The sequence below is a fragment of the Acipenser ruthenus genome, chromosome 11 (genome assembly GCF_902713425.1).
Source record: "Acipenser ruthenus chromosome 11, fAciRut3.2 maternal haplotype, whole genome shotgun sequence".
Classification (NCBI taxonomy): domain Eukaryota; kingdom Metazoa; phylum Chordata; class Actinopteri; order Acipenseriformes; family Acipenseridae; genus Acipenser; species Acipenser ruthenus.
Window position 1 is genome coordinate 44,229,240 of NC_081199.1, and position 24,294 is coordinate 44,253,533.

At 41.5% G+C, this 24,294-nt stretch overlaps 1 protein-coding gene across 2 annotated transcripts in view; it reads right to left on the reverse strand.

Annotated features, from left to right (window-relative positions):
• LOC117426957 (adenylate cyclase type 5) overlaps positions 1 to 23,400 on the reverse strand; it is a 68,059-nt gene extending 44,659 nt beyond the window's left edge. Inside the window, exon 1 of one of the 2 annotated variants that reach the window (XM_059034128.1) lies at positions 20,828 to 23,400. In XM_059034128.1, coding sequence (XP_058890111.1) covers positions 20,828 to 21,745 — 918 coding nt within the window. In that variant the 5' untranslated portion in view covers positions 21,746 to 23,400. The remainder of the gene's footprint in view (positions 1 to 20,827) is intronic. The other variant, XM_059034127.1, reaches the window with a different exon arrangement.
• Between the last annotated feature and the right edge of the window lie 894 nt (positions 23,401 to 24,294).

The following is a 24,294-nucleotide window of genomic DNA, read 5'->3' on the forward strand; positions in this document are numbered from 1 at the left end:
AGCATACAGAGGCAATTATTTATACAAACCTTTACTATTACAAATAACATCATTATAATCAATGTATACTGTTATGTGTTACACCAGCATAGCCCCTTACATCATTGGTAGATCTATATAGTTTCAGTTTATTTGTAATACAATTTAAATGATATACTCAATGGAACGCTTAGCCGTGGTTCAGCATGTCAGGTTGTTACAGAATCTGGTAGAAATGGATCACTCTGTATTGAAGGTGGATTTTGTCAGGCTACAGTATCTGCAGTTCCTACGTGGACAGCATCATGTTTTCAGCACCTCAATCTGATGAGCTGCTCATGGAGCAGGTCAACACTGTCACAGCTGCTTCTTCCACTGTTCTTGGTTTTTATGAAGAGCAGCTCATCTTGCCATGAAAATCTCACATGGGGCAGAAGGGTAAGTTATTCACAGCACTGGAGACAAACAGATAGCTGATCTTTCCACAGCAGTCTCAGGTTCATTTAAGCAAAGAAAGAACGAAACAATGACAAGTTTTCAAGCCACCATGTCTTGCTTTCGAGGCTTAATATTACGTAGGTTTCTCCAAAACCACAAGAGACGATGCAAATAAACAGAGTTCCAGAGACACATTCAGTGCTAAAAAGAAATCACGAGCAGAGTTCTAATAAATGAGCTGAAGGAATTGTGATGGGACAGCGCTATAGCATCGTACCTGTCTCCCAGTGGTACACTAACCATCCCATGATGGGACAGCGCTACAGCATCGTACCTGTCTCCCAGTGGTACACTGACCATCCCATGATGGGACAGCACTACAGCATCATACCTGTCTCCCAGTGGTACACTAACCATCCCATGATGGGACAGCACTACAGCATCATACCTGTCTCCCAGTAGTACACTAACCATCCCATGATGGGACAGCACTACAGCATCGTACCTGTCTCCCAGTGGTACACTAACCATCCCATGATGGGACAGCACTACAGCATCATACCTGTCTCGCAGTGGTACACTAACCATCCCATGATGGGACAGCACTACAGCATCGTACCTGTCTCCCAGTGGTACACTAACCATCCCATGATGGGACAGCACTACAGCATCATACCTGTCTCGCAGTGGTACACTAACCATCCCATGATGGGACAGCGCTACAGCATCGTACCTGTCTCCTAGTGGTACACCAACCATCCCATTTGGCATGGAATGTCCATCCAGGGGGCTACAAGACAAACACATCTTCCCTATGAATATGTTACAGGTTCAATATGTTCTGCATTTCCCGTTCAGTTTGTTCAGACAGTTATTTGTAATATACTGTAAGCCTGTACACCAAGTAGTAATACAATATAAAGTAATACAAATCAATCATTTTGGAAACGTTTTGTGGTGGTTTACTGTATTTTGATGTCCAGGCAAAATATTACAGTTGGGGAAAAAATAAATCTCTAGATTTTGTAGTATCAAAAAAATGACTTATTAAATGAATAATTTAGATTACAACTGGTGCAACACAGGTTAAAATAACAACCAGAAATGACTGACTTTTTATACTGTATTGTACCTTTCATACACATCGGTGTAAACTAAACCTCTTGGTAAATGAAATTCACAAAAGTACATTAGTGATAGAATATGCTGAAGCAGTACAGTAGTCCCACTTCCATTCCTGTCTGTATCAATAGCCGGTCCTTGAAGGACACTATTCAACACTAGAAAGAATCAAGTCTCCCTGGTGCTGCACTGTAGCAAGCTCCTTCAGTTCAAGGGTCAGAGAAGCTCAGCATGTTCTACTATTAGATATTGTAGCCGTATCAAAAATAGCAAAATAACATCTTGCGCAAGAACAGTCACATTAACAATTAATATGGAAGCATTTGTCTTTGTACAATGCAATCAACCTTCTCTCAGAAAAGCAGTGTACAAGCATTTACAAGACAGAAAGACAAGCAATGTTTTTAAGTGTCTGCTGTACAGATGTTACGTGGACCTAAGAATAGAAAGGTACAGAAAATGACTTGGTAACTCCACAAAGATGTACAACAGCAGGTTCCAACACAAAACAGTGCAAGAACAGAAACACGACAGTGCAACAGAAAGCATGACAGTGCAAGAACAGAATCACGACAGTGCAACAGAAAGCATGACAGTGCAAGAACAGAAAGACAGTGCTACAGAAAGCATGACAGTGCAAGAACAGAAAGCACGACAGTGCAAGAACAGAAAGCATGACAGTGCAAGGACAGAAAGCAAGACAGTGCAAGAACAGAAAGACGACAGTGCTACAGAAAGCATGACAGTGCAAGAAAAGAAAGACGACAGTGCTACAGAAAGCATGACAGTGCAAGAACAGAAAGACGACAGTGCAAGGACAGAAAGCATGACAGTGCAAGAACAGAAAGACGACAGTGCTACAGAAAGCATGACAGTGCAAGAACAGAAAGACGACAGTGCTACAGAAAGCATGACAGTGCAAGAAAAGAAAGACGACAGTGCTACAGAAAGCATGACAGTGCAAGAACAGAAAGACGACAGTGCAAAAACAGAAAGCATGACAGTGCAAGAACAGAAAGACGACAGTGCAAAAACAGAAAGCATGACAGTGCAAGAAAAGAAAGACGACAGTGCTACAGAAAGCATGACAGTGCAAGAACAGAAAGACGACGGTGCAAAAACAGAAAGCATGACAGTGCAAGAACAGAAAGACGACAGTGCTACAGAAAGCATGACAGTGCAAGAACAGAAAGCATGACAGTGCAAGGACAGAAAGCAAGACAGTGCAAGAACAGAAATACAATAGTAAAGCATGACGGTGCAAGAACAGAAAGCATGACAGTGCAAGAACAGAAAGCACGACAGTGCAAGAACAGAAAGCACGACAGTGCAAGAACAGAAAGCACGACAGTGCAACAAAAAGCATGACAGTGCAAGAACAGGAACACGACAGTGCAAGAACAGAAACACGACAGTGCAACAGAAAGCATGACAGTGCAAGAACAGAAAGCACGACAGTGCAAGAACAGAAATACAATAGTAAAGCATGACAGTGCAAGAACAGAAATACAATAGTAAAGCATGACAGTGCAAGAACAGAAATCAAGACAGTGCAAGAACAGAAATACAATAGTAAAGCATGACAGTGCAAGAACAGAAAGCATGACAGTGCAAGAACAGAAAGCACGACAGTGCAAGAACAGAAAGCACGACAGTGCAACAAAAAGCATGACAGTGCAAGAACAAAAAGCATGACAGTGCAAGAACAGGAACACGACAGTGCAAGAACAGAAACACGACAGTGCAAGAACAGAAACACGACAGTGCAACAGAAAGCATGACAGTGCAAGAACAGAAAGCACGACAGTGCAAAAACAGAAAGCATGACAGTGCAAGTCTTCAGCTGTACACTGTGTGTCTCGCTGCGTTCCCACTTGGTGTTAAAAGCATTCTTCAGAATGTTTATCACGCTGAATGCCAGCCTGTTATCTTGTGTTATCACTAACTTACATGGCACAGCATCCCTGTGTGCCTTGTTTGTGTTACAAATCAAGATCATATTGACATTTAGATTATACTGATTTGTACCTCAGGGCAATTTGTATTATCTTGAGATAATTTGTATTATCTTAAGACAAAGAGAAAGCACGGTCCACATGAAACACTTCTGCACATATGTTTCAGGCTCTTCAGTCCACAGCAGGAGGCTACTCGCTTTAGGATCCACAGCCTAGTTCAGGCTCATTTCCTTAACAAGAACACCTTAAAGGGATGACATGCTTCAATAGATAAAGCCAAGATCACCAGGCAGGTCACTGGTCTTGTGTATGTGTATTTCAACAAGGTTTAATCAAAGTGCTTTTCCTGTACACACTCCCTACAGTACAAAGTACGGGGAGATTGAACACAATGATGACAGAAGCTGGATAACCTACCACACTGTGCAAGGCTTTGAAATAAATGAAGATGAATGCTAGGGTAGTTTGTGAATATATTACACTTTTTATTAATACTATTTGTAGTTGAAGATGTACTTGCAATAGTCTTATTGTTTTGTACCACACATGACTTGCTGTACTATAATAAAACCCTTCTGGTTTCCTTCATATTTTCTATACAAGAGTGTGCATTACACAGAGCAAAGAAAACACCCTTGTCATTATGTGTGTGTGTTACGTTACCAAAGAAGATTTCAAGATAAGCGTTACTCTTTGTACACTATCTGAACAATACCTGTTCAGAAAGCAAGCTGAATTTGTCTTTGTTTGCAAATACTGAAGAGGCGACACTCTTGAGTTTTATAATGATCCAAACCAGCTGTAACCAAGGTGCCGCAGAGCATCCTCTGGATATGTACACTTCCAGCTGCAATATTATTCCTGCAGGTTAATGATTGCCAGCGCTTTCATAGGAAGAGGGGGTGAGGTATAGTACTGAAGCACTTCTTAAATATGTACAGGCTGCAGAAACTGGTTTCATTGACTGCCTTTTAACAGGACTTTCCTTTTTACATTTGAACAAACTTTTGTTGTTTTTTGTGTTATTTGTATCTGGTTCGAGCCCTACTCCCTCCCTCCCTTTAGAAAGTACTTTGACAACAGCAATTCTTAACCCTACTCTCTCCCTCCCCTTAGAGAGGACTTTGCACAACGTCTCACCCGAAAGACGGAGCACAAGGAGGTTAAGTGACTTGCTCAGGGTCACACAATGAGTCAGTGGCTGAGGTGGGATTTGAACCGGGGACCTCCTGGTTACAAGCCCTTTTCTTTAACCACTGGACCACACAGCCTCCTTAACACATACAAATACGTGACATACAGTATTGAATACAGTGCTTTAGTGAAGGGCCCTCATACACAACAGTACATCAGAGATGGCACGAAGACTCCCATTGCATAGCAGTTTTCCTGGTTTTACAGTGAGTTTAATATCTGAACTTATTATAGTACCTCTACACTGTGGCTAATGAAGCTCCTCGTAAAACCTGGCATCGGTGACACTGCTATGCATTACTGTAGGAGTGTTATTTCCATCCATGTGAATAAGGAGGGAGCGCTGTTGTATAACTGTACATTACAAAATCGTTTTAGTAAGATTCAGCATAGGAATACTATATAAACCCACATATTAAGATTGTAATTTACTAATTCAAAAATAGTACCGAAAAATAGAGAACTTAATCCCAGCATCCAACAGACAGCATCTGTAAACCTCACAACTCTCAACTATACTGGACTTCATGGCACCCAATTGAATCAATACTTGCATCATCTTGCTCTTGCACTGAACTGCTCCACACTTTGCTGTATTCTACTACTGCTATCAATTATAATTATATTTTCTGCATCTTGTACTTGATTTTACTCCTAAAAAGGTATCTGTAGTCACGTTTTTTTATTTGAAATCATTCTTAATCATTTATTGTACTTACTACTTGCTCTTATTGGAATTTATCATATAAGCAAATATTTTTACTACAGGTTTACTGCTCTTAATCGAAAACGTAATTATTTACTGGATTTATTTTCTCTTATTTGATTTTGCTCTTATTTGCTACTGACTTCATTGTCTTTTAGAACTGTTCTTATCTGTAATGTGATATTCTGTAACACGTGTAAGTAGCCCTGGATAAGGGCATCTGCTAAGAAATAAATAATAATAAATAATACAGACAGGACTGCTTTTCTTCAAAGTAGGAGGGATAAATAATGAACATCAAAGACAAACACACAGCAAGCAGGATAATATACTTAATACATCAGGCTACATCCATTTAATGGACACACACCCAGCAATTTTCCCAAGTCGGGCTGACAATAATTATTCAGCAACCTTTACGATGACGGAATGTTTCTCTGAACACACCCTACCAGTGTGGCAAAGGACAGTCCATGCAGCAGCTGCTCAATGGAAAGGAGGCATGCTGAATTTCAACTGCTCTGGCATTTAAAACATTACTCTTACTGCAAAACCAATTCAATTCAAACAGCTTTCCCATTGATTTCAGTACAGTGCAGCCCAAATGTACAGTGCTACTAGAAATGAAATACAAATCCACCTATGAGCTCATATTAAGCCTAAAGCCTGGAAGTTATGTTCTATTTTTATAGCAGGCACTCTATGCAGACATACAGTGTATGGCACGTGTGCTGTATTTGATACAGGGTGTTGATAGAATTAATAGATTACTGTAGATCTTAACGTGAGTACAGACACCAGCATCAAGACAACATAATGGCAAGATACTGTGCTAGCGAGAGTACTGCATCCAAACTCCAAATGAAGCTTTCCGTCCCTTTGCACGGGGGCCAGAGGCAGTAGACATTTCCCAGCAGGAAAGTGCTTTTGATCTGTGAGACTCCTGGCCAATGCAGGAGGCTTAGCCTGTCTGAAATGGGCTGTTCTGGGTCATGCGTCAGCATGACTGGACACAGCAGTTACCGTGGGTGTCCTTTGATCCAGTTCAGAAAAAGAAGAAAGCACACAGACACAAAAAACTAACAACCTCACCAGTGTGGCATAACTGTACAAAACGTCCGGAGTGAGCAATATAAATACATGCTTAAGAAGAAGGAGTCTCAAATGTCAAACTGCACCTTTGAAGAACGGACCACGAAGCCCAGTAATATACAGAACATGGGACTCTGTACAGAGATGCTGAGCTCTGCTCAACTACAACACATTCTCATTTCATCTCCAATGAAACCCACTTACAGCCTTTTACAAACTACGTCACAGCTTAGAGGTGCTGAGACACACTGTGATGTTAAGAGCTAGCATGCCAAACTCATTTCAAAACTTATATACGGTCAGTGTTCCAACACGGTAGCAAACATTTCTACCCTCAGACCCAGATGTGGTCCTTCTCTCCCAAGGATCACGCTACATAAAAATGAACAGTGAAAAGGTCACGTCTCTTTATTAAATTACACACAGGGTGGTGTCTCCAAACAGCCTCGCTCCTAGTAGAAAAACTACCATATGCTGCATTTAATTAGAATGTTTTGGAGAAGATCACATTCTGTCTGTAGTGTCTAGATTTGTTTTTTTGGCAGTGCGTGACTTAGACAAGAAATCCGGAGTTCACATCCATCGAACACTGATGATTCCTGGAAAGTTAGGAATGGTAACACAACACCACTACGTGGAATGTTCTTGAATAAGTAGCACTTTTAAATCACTGTACACGACAAGAAAGCCTGGTTTACACAGAGATTGTCCAATGTAATAACACTGTGGTATAAAAAGTTTAGAAGCAGGTAGGCATTTGTTTGGCAGGGTTAAGTCTTATTAACTCTGTAAGAAGAGATTTGGATTTGGATGTTCAAACCATTTCTGTACAGCGGGTACTGTAGTAACCAATGAGTGTGATCTAAAGAAACCAGACAGCAATATTAATAGCATTAGCAGGATTTTCCTACTGTTTGATGAACTTGCTGGTTTCCTTCAGTACATTTGCAGCTGTCAAACAATGACAAATACAATAATAATACAGTCACTCCAAAATACTTCATTTTACTGGAATTAAACAATGAAAAGGCTACATTATTTTTAAAAGCTGACATGTTAATCAATGCTTGTGTACATTTTACACACAAAAGAAAGAAAACCCTTTAATAAAATGTGATATTGTATCCTGTTGTATATCCTACACCAGTGGTACTCAACTGGCCTTCAAGAGCAAATCCAGTCCAGGTTTTTACTCCAAGCAGGTTCTAATGTAGTTAATTGAAGCTGTTAAGGGGCAATTAAGTGATTTAGGACCTGGCTGGAATAAAGACCAGGACTGGAGCGGATCTCGAGGGCCTGTTGAGTACCACTGCCCTACACTGTAGACTCCACATCTTTCATGGAGCAATGTTAATCAGAGGCGACCGCAGGGTATTTGGCTGATCTCAATCACTAAACAGCTGAAAGCGTGCCAGTGGTTGGCACAGCTTTGGAATGTACTGTACAGTAAGCCTGAGCACACCGTTTCTTCTTCTGGATCAACAATCTGTTAGCACTGCAGCAATACAGCAGCGTTATGGAACACAAACAATACTGGCCTTTCATTCACTTCCAAGGGAGTTCTTTCCTGGACCTGAATACAGGTCAGCAGTGTTGAAAGAGTTCACCAGAGAAGCATTAAAGTGGCATCAGTTAAAAACGGATGGAGGAATTTGGTTCTGCCACTCGCTGTCATCATGGGAGACACCATGGACTTGCACTTTCCCAGCAGCTCTCACTTCTTACCAAGCTTGATGTATGGCTCTGACCCTGGATACAGACAGGATAAAGCAATTACAGACTAACTGTCACGACAAATCAATGGACACTCAAGACCAACACCACCGGTTTGCTTTGCTGTTAAGTCACATTGTACAGCACAAGAAATCCACTACAGATGTCCTCTTAACCAATCAGAGTGCAGGATTTCACTCCAGTAATTGAACTCCTTAGTTTTACATCACAAGGGTCACTGAAAACAAGGGTCACCAGATACTTACCACATGGCTTTCTTACCCATTTACAAGGATACAGAACATCATTCCATTACCCTGAGGACATTGTGGTTTCAGAGAGAATTCAGTGAAGAGGGTGCGAGTCATGAAGAACCTGAACCCAAAGCATCAGAAGGGTAACTGGAGACTGAGGAAGAGGAAGAGGTGATTTCTCCCATGCAGTCCCTACAGTATATGGAAGTGGCTGCAAAGCCATGTTGCTGGTTCTGATTCACTATTAGGAACCAGACAAGCTTCAATGGGCCGAATAGCCTCCTATTGTTTTAACTTTTCTTATACTCTAATGCATTAAACAAAATATTTGCCTTATCCTTTCCTACAGTTGCACTTCACATCTATAAATCTGTTTTCCACAAACCCAGGACACACTGTACTAATCAAAGAGCACATTATGATCTTGCTTGGCAATAAACTCCAGCTTGTTCCTGTCAGCACCATTTACTACTATGAGGAACATCTCAAGGGGCAACATTTGCTGCTTTAGGCTCCTTTGTGTGGCATGTGATTCTGTTTGGCTCCTTTGTTCAGAAGTAGCCACTGTGTTCCACATGGCGGATATAATTTTGGTTTAATGACTTGAGAAGTACAGGCAAGAGCCTATGAGAAATCAGCTGGACTAGATTATGCAAGAACCACCAAGTCTGCACTGTACCAGTGGCACCCATAACACAGCCATTGATATACCGCACTGTGTATACACACTGCATCAGGTACGGCGATATACCGTGCTGTGTATACACACTGCATCAGGTACGGTGATATACCGCGCTGTGTATACACACTGCATCAGGTACGGTGATATACCGCACTGTGTATACACACTGCATCAGGTACGGCGATATACCGCGCTGTGTATACACACTGCATCAGGTACGGTGATATACCGCGCTGTGTATACACACTGCATCAGGTACGGTGATATACTGTGCTGTGTATACACACTGCATTGCCTTTTGCAATGTGATGAAGGATATTTCAATCAGCAGGCAATCTAAATCGACTCTACTGTACCGTATATGAATCCTATTGGAATCGCCTGCCTGTTAAGATCTCAATTACAGTACAGTGGAAAACCCCCAGTGTTACTTACTGTCAGAGATGTCAGTCTTATTAATGAATTATGCAGAATATGAACTGCACAGCATGTACTCACAATGGCACTGCCAGTAACAAAAAGGGAAACTACACACCTCGTGCCAGACAACATTAACATATGCAGCTCTTGTATACTGTAATGTTGTTGAAGCTGACATCCTAGGATCCTTCAAAAAGCTGCTTGATGAGATTCTGGGATCAATATGCTACTAACAACCAAACAAGCAAGACGGGCCGAATGGCCTCCTCTCGTTTGTAAACTTTCTTATGTTCTTATGTTCTTATGTTCTTATACTATATCCTGTGGCAAATGTTTGTATAGTTGAACACTGTGCTCTTAAAGGAAAAACAGTAAAGTAGGCAACAGTATTAAAAGAATGTAGAGCTCACAAAATACACTTTAGTGCAGCCATTTTACTCACTTGCACATTTAAAAAAACATGATTTGAAATGCAGAAAATAAAATGAAAAGAATGGTGTCAAATCTAAACAAATTCTGTCCAAATCCAATTGAAATGTTAAGACATGGACCCAGATAAGCAAAACATCAACAAAGTACGGATGAACAACTTTTTTTTTTTTTTTGCTTGTTACAAATTCCCCACACATTCTCACTCATAGAGCTGTTTTAAAAAACAGTTCTCCAGAGAACAAAATGCCAGCCCAACCAGGCTTCCTGTAATCTTTCAATGTGAAGGAGTGCATAGCAATGCAGTGGTTCTGAAGAGTTCATACAGAGCCTCTCACTGGGAATGGAAGAGTTCATACAGAGTCTCTCACTGGGAATGGAAGAGTTCATACAGAGCCTCTCACTGGGAATGGAAGAGTTCATACAGAGCCTCTCATTGGGAATGGAAGAGTTCATACAGAGCCTCTCACTGGGAATGGAAGAGTTCATACAGAGCCTCTCACTGGGAATGGAAGAGTTCATACAGAGCCTCTCACTGGGAATGGAAGAGTTCATACAGAGTCTCTCACTGGGAATGGAAGAGTTCATACAGAGTCTCTCACTGGGAATGGAAGAGTTCATACAGAGCCTCTCACTGGGAATGGAAGAGTTCATACAGAGCCTCTCACTGGGAATGGAAGAGTTCATACAGAGCCTCTCACTGGGAATGGAAGAGTTCATACAGAGCCTCTCACTGGGAATGGAAGAGTTCATACAGAGCCTCTCACTGGGAATGGAAGAGTTCATACAGAGCCTCTCACTGGGAATGGAAGAGTTCATACAGAGCCTCTCACTGGGAATGGAAGAGTTCATACAGAGCCTCTCACTGGGAATGGAAGAGTTCATACAGAGCCTCTCACTGGGAATGGAAGAGTTCATACAGAGCCTCTCACTGGGAATGGAAGAGTTCATACAGAGCCTCTCACTGGGAATGGAAGAGTTCATACAGAGCCTCTCACTGGGAATGGAAGAGTTCATACAGAGCCTCTCACTGGGAATGGAAGAGTTCATACAGAGTCTCTCATTGGAAATGGAAGAGGCACAGGCCAGCAGCACTGGTCTGCAGTGAAAGAGATGAAATACCAGACGGCACAAAATAAATCTGCAGAAAAACCCTTTGTCCCTGGCTGTGGGGACGACTGGACAGTGATGGGAAGACTGCTTAAAACACTAAACCGGCCTAAGTGTTTACAGGCGGAAATACACTTTCCAAATAAATGTGTAGTTTAAGATGACTGGGTTACGGGGGGAGAAGCAGTTCCATAAGTGTCTTAATTAAACAATGAGCTACTATCTATTGTAACAGAGCAGGGAGGGGGTTAAAATCCTCCCTGCCAAAAACATGTGTAAATGTATTTAATTGTTAATTATCACCTGCACCTGGCGGCCATTGTAAATTAAAGCCAGGTGCAGAGTTTAAAAGGGAGCCAGTCTGTTCTGCACTGCTGAGTAGAAAGAAGCAGAAGGCTGAAGGCTGTGCTCTGGTTCTGAGCAGTCACAACTGTGAGAACTGTGTCTATTCTTAAAAAAAAAGTGTTCTGCCATCCTGCAAGCTAGTCAGGGACCTGCATAAGTATGTAGTCAGTGCTCCTGAAACGAGCTAGGTGTTTTGTTTACATTGCCATTGTAGTTTAAGCTACAAGCACACACATTTTCTCCCTCCTCAAAGCTTTTTGGCCACTCTGTGTAATAAACAGCCATCCTTCTGGTACCAGCTGCAGCATTTTGTTCACATAACAAGGCATTATATTGTGGCAACACCTGTCACTGTTGTATAATTATACGAGGACCCCAGGCACAAAAAAGAAATGCTAAAGAGGTCCGTGCTGCAGTGCCTGTTAATAATGAGTTAATAAGCCAAGTTAACAAGTACAGTAAGCCCATGAATGATGCAAAGAAGAAGAGAACAGGACAGGCCATTGTAATGACTGGATGAGCTTCTCCTGACTATCACATGCACTCTTCAGTGCTGTCAGGCTCACAGCATAGTCAAGAACTGCCACAAGAATTCACATACAGGAGGCTCAATCACTGTGAAGTGAACTTATTACAGGACTCCCAGGTTATACTGACCTGGGAAAAGCTCAGTGCGATGCACATGGGAGTAAAATTAAATGGAGAACACAACTATCGATTTTTTTGTTTTTTGCTAGTAAAACACGAACTGAAGACTCCGGTCTGAAGTCTTGTCCTAGAACCAAACTAATATAATTCAAGGTCTCTTGTATAATTGCTTGTATAACGAGAGCAGCATGCACAGTAATTAATGAACCATCACTACTTCAAAAACGATCGTTAGTGCATGAATACTGCATGAGCTCGCTGCTATTGAGATAGGATAATCTTAACTGTAAAAAGCAAGTGGAGTTTGCAGTGAAAATCCTCAAGGACTACGCCACCCTGAGTCTGCTTCAACAGCTCGACTTTTAACATGTCAGGAATGCAGCCTCCTGTTCCGGCTGGAAGATATAAAAGGATTGCTGAAACACAGACAGAAGCACTTGTGTCAAAGCCCTCAGCTCAGGCTCGTTGCACCCTTTAGAAATTACTGACCCAGACACAGAAACCGGACTTTAGCGCGATTGTGCACGCAAACAAAAATAAACAAAAACAAAAGCCTAATTCCTTCCAGGAGTGCTAAACTAAACTTTACTCCAGCTCTAATCTATACCGGACAGCCAAGCTGTTTTCTGGTCACAAAACTCCTTGTTCTCCTTGTTTACACCAAACACTGCAGTTCACACTGTCCCTTTCGTTTCGGACCACACAGGTCTCCCCAACACATGTGGGCTTCCTCTGCCTGGCACACAGCACTATGGGTTTCTAACCCTTTTATACAGGGGCTTCATTAATTTAACTGCAACCTCCCATGGCATTCTGGGGAATGTAGTGCCCCTCACTACCTCTCCTCCCCCTACTCTGCCACACACTGTATACACCAGCAATGAGACACACAGCCACCTGATCAAGGGATTATAGATGCTGTACTCCATCACAGCAATGAGACACACAGCCACCTGATCAAGAGATTATAGATGCTGTACTCCATCACAGCAATGAAACACACAGCCACCTGATCAAGGGATTATAGATGCATTGTACCCTACACCAGCAATGAGACACACAGCCACCTGATCAAGGGATTATAGATGCTCTACTCTATCACAGCAATGAGACAAACAGCCACCTGATCAAGGGATTATAGATGCACTGTACCCTACACCAGCAATGAGACACGCAGCCACCTGATCAAGGGATTATTCCTAATAATAATAGAAGAGTAAGTTGCATGAGCAGTAAACATTCAATTATTACAGTGTGGGCGATGCTATAAAGACACACACGCGCAAACACAATGATTTTGTACTGACTGAGTTTTCAATACAAGCTAATTGTCGTTGTGCCCTTGATGCCTGACGTGCTATTCTGTCCATTACTGACTCGGAGTCTCTGCTCTCTCTCTCTCTATATATATATAATGATCAGCACCTTCAACACATTAATTAGCAGTCCTTGCAGTCCTATTTATTACACAGACTTTATTACAGTGCTTTTCACCACCCAGCAAAATGAACCTGATTAAAAGGTTTGATAATATATACTTGAATAATGTACACTGTGTACTGTAATGAAGGACTTCTCTTCTGATACTTCAAGATCCTTTTAAAGCTCCATCAGAGGTTTTCTTCATTCTATTTTACACTCCATGTGAAAATGCATTTTTATAGTATGTTTTCAAATAAAACCTCATTTATGAAGTTACCCTTTCAGCACTGAAGAGAGTGAGACATGGTGTATGACAAGGTGTCACTTCCATTTCTATAGCACTCAATGGAAATAAATGCAATACCTCAAGTTGAAAAGAACAGGAATCAGAAATTAGACAAACGCTCCTAATTATCTTCGAATCATTCCTCTCATTGTATATTCTTTTTAGTACTAGTCAATGCAATGCTACATCAGGTCGCTGCATTGACAATGTAGGGTTCAGCAAAGCCAGCCCCACCCCTGTGCAATGCTGATCAAACAGAATGAGAGTGGGCTGGGTTTGCATGGTAACAGCAGACTTGACTTGAAGCCTGGTATCTATTTTTAGAATCATTAGGTGCTTAATGTCTTGTCTGGCTCTGAGCACTGATGGATTACAGGTAGAGCTGACCATGTGAATCTGTGCAGTATTGTGCCAGGGGGATGTAGCCTTCTTGTTCAACAAAGACATTCAAAACACAAGAGTATTACTGGCATGACAGAGTCAGACACAACGGCTCCTAATTAATAGAGCCCCACAATGTTGTAATCCCATGTACATCATATTGCATGTACTCTCCTTCACTGCAGTCTTCTCAAGTTGTACACTGCCAGTATATCCTGCTGTCAGTGCTGAGACACGTTCCTGGTCTCATACAGAATACGAAGACTGCTGTCAATTTGATTTTACACAGCATTGAATTTATAACATACAGTAGCATGCACCTATACTTCCAGGGCAGTTTGATAGAATAATAAAAAGGTGCTCAATATGGCATGAGACTGCAGTGCACTGAGACCCTTCAGCAGTCTCTACTGTATTAAAATAAAAAGGTGCTCAATATGGCATGAGACTGCAGTGCACTGAGACCCTTCAGCAGTCTCTACTGTAGAATAATAAAAAGGTGCTCAATATGGCATGAGCTGCAGTGCACTGAGATCCTTCAGCAGTCTCTACTGTATTAAAATAAAAAGGTGCTCAATATGGCATGAGACTGCAGTGCACTGAGATCCTTCAGCAGTCGCTACTGTAGTATCCAGAACGATCAGGTAACACTTTAAAAAGTCAAAAGTAGAAAGTAGAAAACCTTTTTGGCTCATTGTCATCACATCTTACCAATAGTACGAAAGTGTCTGCCAATTGAACTGGTACTGTACTGCAGCTCCCCTTCGCGACACTAGGGTGAGCACGTTTTCAAAATGCAAAAATGGGACACCTGCCATTTTGAGTGCTGGGGTACATTTAGATTTTTTTTTTTTTTTACAGTTGCCCCCGAACGGGGGTAATGATTCGTTTTAGTGATTGTGAAAGTAAAATGATTAGAAATGGAATCAACAGTTTTTCCTTTAAGTCTGTACTTCAAATAGGTTGATTTGTAGCTTTAATTGTTGTGGACTATTTGGCTGTCACTGTAGTTGCTGTTCTGTCTCGATGGCAGTGCGCTGTGTTTATTTATTTAAAAAAAAGGAAAGAACAGAAATGCAGCCCTCTGAGTGAAACACTTTACAGCATGGTGATGCAGAGTCGTTATCGGCTTGAGATGAGATGAGATGTCGGTGTGTTTCAGTTGTGCGGACCATGTGAAAGGTTTCTGGGGGGGCGTCTGGATATATATCATTTTTAACAGGCAAGCGAGCGAGTGTAAGGCATTGAAAAATAATGCAGCAGGGGTGGTGCTATGATGCGCTCTAAACAGATATGCTGTGGTTTGACTGTGGTGCTAAACTGTAAGATTACACTGTGTCTACGAATTCGGGACAAATGCCTCCCGGAGGCATTAAGCCCAGGACCGGGACTTGATCTCATACTCCCATTACAGTGTGCCTGCATTTGGGTAATAATCACTAACTCCTAGTTAAATAAATACATTCAGAAAAATAATGGCATATGCAGGTCAACAGCTTAACATGTAAATCCCATTGGGTGTCAGTCCCTACGCTGACAAGCGCTGAAATGCTTGCAGTGGCTCACGCTGCATTCAACTGCCTTGTGTCCTGTAGAGGAGTTGCCACGGCAACATGTTCCCTTTCTGCCATGCAATCTCTGTGGCTGGCAGGCTCATTTAATATGTGTGTGTTTTGGGGGCATTACTGGAAATATATTGCTGGTTCATGCAAATAGGAAACCCTCTGGCCACATAACGTACACTACCAACAACAACAGTGAGGCTGTGCCTTTACTTGAGGATTTAGTAAGTCTCTGGACACTACACTACCCACAACAACGACGGTGTGCGTTTCTTTGAGTTCTCCCATCAGTCCTGCTGCAGACGGGCTGGGGGCCAGAACCATTCCGTTTTCACATGCATCTGCAGCGCAGTGAGAGAGCAGAGCCGTTCTCAGAGGCCACTCCCACTCACAGGTGATCAATGAATCACAGCAGAGATTTTTTTTTCATTTGCTTTAAGCCATCCTCTGGAACAGAAACATTGATATTTCATGTACAAAATTTATTAATGTAGCGTTTCCCTCGATCAAGTTCTGCTTTTCAGTTCCAGAATATTGTTGTCAGTTTACTGCAGTACATTGTTCTATGTAGTGCTACCCTATAAAAGAGGAACATGCTCCCCTCCCCTGGATCACCGCTCCCTCACTCCCTCACAGAACCACAGCAGTACTACCAGCAACACCAGAGGCATGTGCTAGAAGAAATACACTGAAATACTCAAGCTCTGCTGCAGTGCAGAAAGAGATCCGCTTTACTGGAATCACATTAGTGCAGCAGGATTACAGCAAGGAACTGTAGCTCTGAAAAAAAAGGATTTCAAATGAATATTGTACAAACAATAAAAAGGGTGCATTTTTAATAGACACTAAGAATAATTCACCTCTAATGTTCCTGTATATATTTGCATTTCTCCTTTTCTACTGAATAGCATGCATTTAGTTTCTGAGGATGTGAATAATAGTTGAACTAGTATCTCTCTTCTACAGTAGCATGTCCTTCATGCACATCTAAACAAACTAGACAATAACTACTGATGGCTTCTATTCAACAATTATAAACTCCAAACTGCCAAGTACAGTACAGACTCCCAAGAGATGTGAAAACACACACATGGCACATTTCAAATGAAGGTCATCTCTTTATTCTGCATCCAATTAGCTGGTTGATCGTTGCTGTAGCAACACAAGCAGACAGGGCAGAAAGACACAAATGTATCAATGGCTTTGGAGACCCAGAATTCCTAATGATGCGGCTGCACTGTGAAGCAATTGTGTGTCCATGGATTATTTTCCTCTACGGACTAATCTGTGTACTGAAGTAAGTAAGGACAGCCCAGCTCCATAGAGAAAGTTTTCTTTTACAGCACCTACCAGCAGGATAAACCACAGACTTGGCGTGCAGAGTCCTGCTGCGTCAAATGGAGATTAGATAAAGGGGCATTCAGAACAGAAAATAGGAGGCACTTTTTTACACAGAGAATTGTGAGGGTCTGGAACCAACTCCCCAGTAATGTTGTTGAAGCTGACACCCTGGGATCCTTCAAGAAGCTGCTTGATGAGATTCTGGGATCAATAAGCTACTAACAACCAAAGATGGGCTGAATGGCCTCCTCTCGTTTGTAAACTTTCTTATGTTCTTATGTCTCTACCAGCAAGATAAACCACAGACTTGGCATGAGAAATGTTTCTATAAGTTGCGCTGTACTACTAAATCTTATTAAATGAATGAACACGAGTCATGATGCAGTTCTACTGTTTAGGAAGAGCAGAGGACCTAATACTGATCTCTGAGGTACTCCACTGGTTATCATAAATAATTATTTGTGGTACCCCACTTAACCATAAATAATTGTGGTACACCACTTAACCAGTGGTGTACCACAGGGATCAGTATTAGGTCCTCTGCTATTCCTAATCTACATTAATGATTTAGATTCTGGTATAGTAAGCAAACTCGTTAAATTGCAGACGACACAAAAATAGGAGGAGTGGCAAACACAGTTGCAGCAGCAAAGGTCATTCAAAATGATCTAGACAGCATTCAGAACTGGGCAGACACATTGCAAATGAAATTTAATAGAGAAAAGTGTAAGGTACTCCACGCAGGCAATAAAAATGTGCATTATGAATATCATATGGGAGATACTGAAATTGAAGAAGAAAGCTATGAAAAAGACCTAGGAGTTTATGTTGACTCAGAAATGGCTTCATCTAGACAATGTGGGGAAGCTACAAAAAAGGCCAACAAGATGCTCGGACATGTTGTGAAAAGTATTGAATTTAAATCAAGGGAAGTAATGTTAAAACTTTACAATGCATTAGTAAGACCTCACCTAAAATATTGTGTTCAGTTCTGGTCACCTCGTTACAAAAAGGATATTGCTGCTCTAGAAAGTGCAAAGAAGAGTGACCAGAATTATTCCAGGTTTAAAAGGCATGTCATATGCAGACAGGCTAAAAGAATTTAATCTATTCAGTCTTGAACAAAGAAGACTATGCGGCGATCTGATTCAAACATTCAAAATCCTAAAAGGTATAGACAATGTCGACCCAGGGGACTTATTTGACCTGAACAAAGAAACAAGGACCAGAGGTCACAAATGGAGATTAGATAAAGGGGCATTCAGAACAGAAAATAGGAGGCACTTTTTTACACAGAGAATTGTGAGGGTCTGGAACCAACTCCCCAGTAATGTTGTTGAAGCTGACACCAAGGGATCCTTCAAGAACCTGCTTGATGAGATTCTGGGATCAATAAGCTACTAACAACCAAACGAGCAAGATGGTCTGAATGGCCTCCTCTCGTTTGTAAACTTTCTTATTATTATTATTATTTATTTTTTAGCAGACGCCCTTATCCAGGGCGACTTATAGTTGTTACAAGATATCACATTATTTTTACATACAGTTATTTTATTTTTTACATACAATTATCCATTTATACAGTTGGGTTTTTACTGGAGCAATCTAGGTAAAGTACCTTGCTCAAGGGTACAGCAGCAGTGTCCCCCACTAGGGATTGAACCCACGACCCTCCGGTCAGGAGTCCGGAGCCCTAACCACTACTCCACACTGCTGCCCTATGTTCCCTATGTTGTCTTATGTTCTTATGTTCTTATAATTCTATAGAAAGAATTACCATAAATAATTCTATAGAAAGAACAGTACAAATGATTTTGCATTGTATTTGTATTTCTAATTTACAGGTTTGAACAGCCCATAAAATTAACACTTACCAACAAACCTCATGAGCACAGCAAGGGGACATGGACTAGACACTAGAATGGAGCCAGTCCATTTATCATTATTTAGCTTTACATCAATATCAATATCAAACAAAGCCAAGCCTTTTTATGGATTAAACCACCTCCTCAAAAATCTGGGCTTGCCATTAGTGCAATATTGACGGCTTACTGGTGCAACAGAGGTACCATTTTTATGGCCCATTACTTCTTACTGGTTCACCACCCTGTAACACACTGGTTTGTTAATGCTATTAAAATGTTTTTTTTATTATTCAAAACATATTAAATGTTTAAGATTATGCTGCTTTCAGGCAACACTCTACTTTATTGTTCATGTCTATGTTATTTAACTAGCGTGTTTGTAGGTGCTGCTGTAATTGCAGGAAAGCGTAGAGATACGGTTTCTGAGCAATACCAGATAAAGCTGTGAAGGAAAGCACCACACAAACTGCAGTAATAGCTTCAGGTGAGGAAGCTTCCAATGCTGTTTCATGGATTTATTTTTACAGTTTCCTTACTTGTTATGACCAGGTCAATTACTCCAATACTAACTAACAAATTACTTTTCAGTGACAACGTACATTGCATCGCTTTCTTAGCATATTTCTGCTTTGTACACTTGCATAGTCTGTTATGCCTAGATACAGTTTATTTTTGTGATATGGATGGAATAATCTATCAATTAAAACTGGAAGAATTATTGTAAGCATTCTGCTGTGTAAGTATTCAGAAATACAGAATTGTTTACCATTAGGCACCAATAAAGATCTAGTCCTATGGTGAATAGCCCCATGAGAACACTCATGGCTCTGTTCAGAACCGGAGTTGTTCACAAAAGAGATTGTGTTCATTTAGCCCTTCCTAATTATTATCCACCCCCACGCAACTTTTAGTCAGGAAAAGGAAACAGTATTTTCTGAGCAATATTTCCATACCAACAAGCTACAGCATCCATCCAGAGTCTGCAAATGCATTAGTCAACAGGCCTTGTGCTGGAGCCCAGCATGAGATACATCTAAACCTGGGACATTTCTGTATTGATTTGTATTTCTAACATATAAATAGACACTGAAACCCCCCATAGCTTACAAGATATCCAAAATCCAGGTTCAGGTACAGCACACCCAGGCGTAAGACCTGTAAAATCATTGCGATTCATACCAACCAGGGGGAATTTCTAATTAGCCATAAGTGAAACATAACCCAGGCTCATCAGGTCCCCTTGGAATTTCAAGACTAATTAAACCACTTTGGAGGAACGTTCCCTTGCTGTGTTTTTTTGTCATCAATGTTTTGAAAGAAGATAAAACAACAAAACGTCCACTACGCTACAGAAGCACTCCTGGAAATACACCTGTGTTATAATTTATTAATATGAAGTAGTGGGAAGCAATTAGCAGAAAAGGTCAACAGTTCTGTTTGACACCTCCTGTTCTGTAGGAATGAAGGATGCATGACACTGCTCTCCCAAACTGCTTTCAGTGGAGGAAATGTCAGCAGTCTGTCACACGCGTGCCTATAGAGTGTACTCAATACAGAGTCATTTATTGTACACAAGCTACTAGAGTTATTAAAAATGTAAATGTGCCATACATACAGTAAAATAAAGATCTCCAGTCAACTGCAAACAGGCTGCTAATCAACCTTGAATTCTGTAAACTGTTGTGTCTAATTTTACCTTCTTATGTAAACCACTTTGTTCGAAAATGTAAAGTTTAACAACACCATGTCAATTTAGTAGCTGACAGCACAGCAAATTAAGAGCAAAACCTTTCCCTCACATTCAAAAAAACAAAAGGATTGCAATGATCTAAAGGTGACAGTCACATATGATTTGTGTCAAGTTGCAAAGATATTCTTACCTGTTTCCATAGAAAGCTGTCCACTTCGTTTAACTTCCAAGAGATGGTCAGGTGCACAGCTGACAGAATAACTCCACTCATGACCGCAGCCCGCATTCTGATCGGCAGCAGCGTGTAGATGATGTAAATGAAGAAGACAGTCCACCATATCCCCTCTGAGGCACTTCTGGGCTCCACCAGCAAAACCGCAATGATCTGCACCACAATGACAACCAAGATGACCAGGTAACAGATGATCCACATGTGGTCCTGGTGGAACCCATTCCTGTTACATATGATCATGAGCACAACGATGAGCGCAATGGCAACAGTAAAGACAACCACATAGGGCAGCTTGTAACCCCCCCCTGCACAGTGGAAGCCCAGCATCACCGTGCACAGCACCACCAAGACGCTCATGAGCATGGTCAGGCTGCTCTGGTTGAGCCTGAAAAAGTAACGCTGGTACAACCTCTCCAGCTTTACCGAAGGAAACTTCTTGGATCTGAAGATCTGCAACACGCTGCTGCAACACTGAGCCATGGAGAAGTGCATTTCCTGAGCATGCTCCTCAGCTCTGCTCTTCCCTCTCCTCTCCTCCAGCCCGAGCTCCACAGACTTGGCTCTCAGCTCCCCATCCTGCTTTGGGGCTGCTGTGTTGTTGTTGCGGCCCTCCTGTGCATTGTCTTGCCACGCACACTTGGATCTGAAGCTGACTCGGCTCACAGTGCTTGTGGTCCTTCCCAGCTGCCGCTCCAAATCCTCTTCTCCCCTCCACCTGCTGCTGGACCTGGTGGTTTTCTTGGCAGCTGATTTAGTGGAGTAAGGACACCCATTGGCTCTGGAGTGGGAGTCGCTCCAAGCAGAGCGATGTTCAGTCCCACCCCGAGGTCCAGGGGCAGTTAACCCTGGAGGGCTCACGCTATTGGATCGGGACATATCCGAGATACACACAGCTTGAAATGGCGAGAGACTGATATTCAATTGTTTATTTAATTATTGAGCCAAAACAAAGCAGTGGGAATCCATTTCTTCAGCACGATGTTAGTGATACAGCTGGGCTCCACAGTCGCTATCCATTTAGTCTTTATGTTGAAAATACTACAAAATAATAAATAATAATGCTCAACTTTCTATAACAATTTTAAGGAGTTCAGTAATCTTCCAGACAAATATTTTAGGTTAAACTATTTAACCATGGAAGTTTTTACAGTTCAATACTCAGGAGCACATACCAGAGCAATTAAAATAGAACATTTAAAACATATTTTTACTGTTAAAAGTTTCTGGGGATAAATATGTATTTTTAAAAAAGAATTTTAAGCTCAAGGGGAAATATCTGATCATTAAGCATTTTTTCAAAATTTTTAAAGCCTTAAATTAAAATGAGTCACACTGTAAGGTTCTGCTAGTTAACTCTATTGTATCTTATCGTGGTATAAATATATATATTTTTAAAAAGCTCAAAATGCAAATAGTGCAGCTTTAAAATAAAATCTAATTCAAATTGTCAGAATTAATTCCCTTTTAATCCAATATCTGGTACTTGTGGAGTGAGCGGTGAATCTGCTCAATGATATTATTCCAATAACTGACTCGTGGATCCTTTTAGGCGCAAGGTGTCCTGCAACTAATTGCAAATATAAAAATATCAATCCTGTTTTCAGTTGAGTGGCCGGTGAAACAAAATCACCAATCGTCACCTAAACTGAAGCCAGGTCAAACTGCAGCGACAGCTCTTCCGATGTGGCTCCCCATTCATTTCAATGAAGGTTTGTTTGCTTTAAAATAAAACGAAGTGTCCATGAACACGAAGCACAGCGTCACCTTGGCTCGTGGTGGTCTTGCCCTTCTCGTCATCGCCCCCTTGCTTACCCACTCACTGCGGCTGCACACCTGAGCTGGCACCTTTCACAGGAGAAGGCTTCCTACATTTTGTATAACGCTTAACTCTATCATATCTCCACGAGATTCATTTAGCTATTTTGTGTTCCTTCCGCAAGGACTTGCTTTAACACAGAACGTCTTCCAAATCAAGAATGCTTTTGCGATTGAAAATAAAATGATGACGCGTCTGTTCAGTAAATAAACCCCCGGGAGATCAATAAGCGTGTTCGTGTACAGCATACTGTATATCCTTTATAACATTTCAGGCAGTTGAGATTTGTATTTATCCACAGTAAATCATGCAGCAAAGATCTCCCCGTTCCGTTCTGTTGCATCGGAGCTGTTGTTCTTCATTCAGCATATGGCAGGTCTCTCCGGTATAGAAATGAAACTTGACTGTGCAACCTGTGTTTGTAGCACAGCGCCCTGTACCCTGGATATCACGGATGCATATACACTGTATCGATTCCGCATCCCTATTCAGCTGCTCTTTGTACTCCCATTCAACCAAATTTGATTCGATAGCCCTGCCTTCTATCTGTTGTTATTGGGTGCTCAGTGAGGGTAACTTTTCACTCTTGAATTTTCATTGGTCTAGTGCCTGTCAAAAACTGGGAGCTTCAGCGCATAGTGTTTTTTTTCTTTTCTAAATGGGAGGGGCTAGTCCAACAGCTGGATTTTAGGAACGAGGTTTTTGTTTTATTAACCCCTTAGGTGCTAGTTGGACAGTCACAAGGACAGGGGTCTCCAACCCTGGTCCTGGAGAGCCCCTGTCCAGCAGGTTTTATAGCTGTCTTTACATCATCAGTGGCTAAAGATGTGGAACACCTGTTAATCTTGACTAATTAACCAATAATTGGTTCAATTAAGTAACTGAGAGATTGGTTGAAACGAAAACCAGCAGCCCCAGTAGCTCTCCAGGACCAGGGCTGGAGACCCCTGCTCCTAGTCCCTTTAACACTTCTACCTCTGTTATTCTAAAGTTATTTAAAACTGGATAGGAACAGGTCGACATGTGGGGCATGTTATCTGTATCCTCCTTTGTAAAAATCTGTGAAAAGTAATCATTTAATATATTTGCTATTTTTTTCTTTGTCTATGACTTTGCCATTTGTGTCTCTTAAACATTTAACCTCCTCTTTGAATGTTCACTTGCTGTTATAATATTGGAAAAACATTTTGGAATTGGTTTTAGCCCCCTTAGCAATGTTCATTTCTCTCTCTCTGCCTTTCTAACTTCCTTTTTGACTTGCGTGAGACATGAGACATGAGACATGAGACATGAAGCATGAGACATAAGACATGAGGCAGCACCCACCGGAGGGAGACACTGATCTTACCTGAATTACCTGAGAGTATCCATCAGAGGGAGACAGTGAGCTTACCTGAATTACCTGAGAGTATCCACCAGAGGGGGAGAGTGAGTTTGCCTGCAGTACCTGACAGTATCCACTAGATGGAGACAGTGAGCTTGCTTGCAGTAATGGCAGTATCCACTGGATGGAGAAAGTGAGCTTGCCTGCAGTACCTGACATTATCCACTAGAGGGGGATAGTGAGATGCTTGCAGTAGCAAGCAGTATCTACTGGATGGAGACAGTG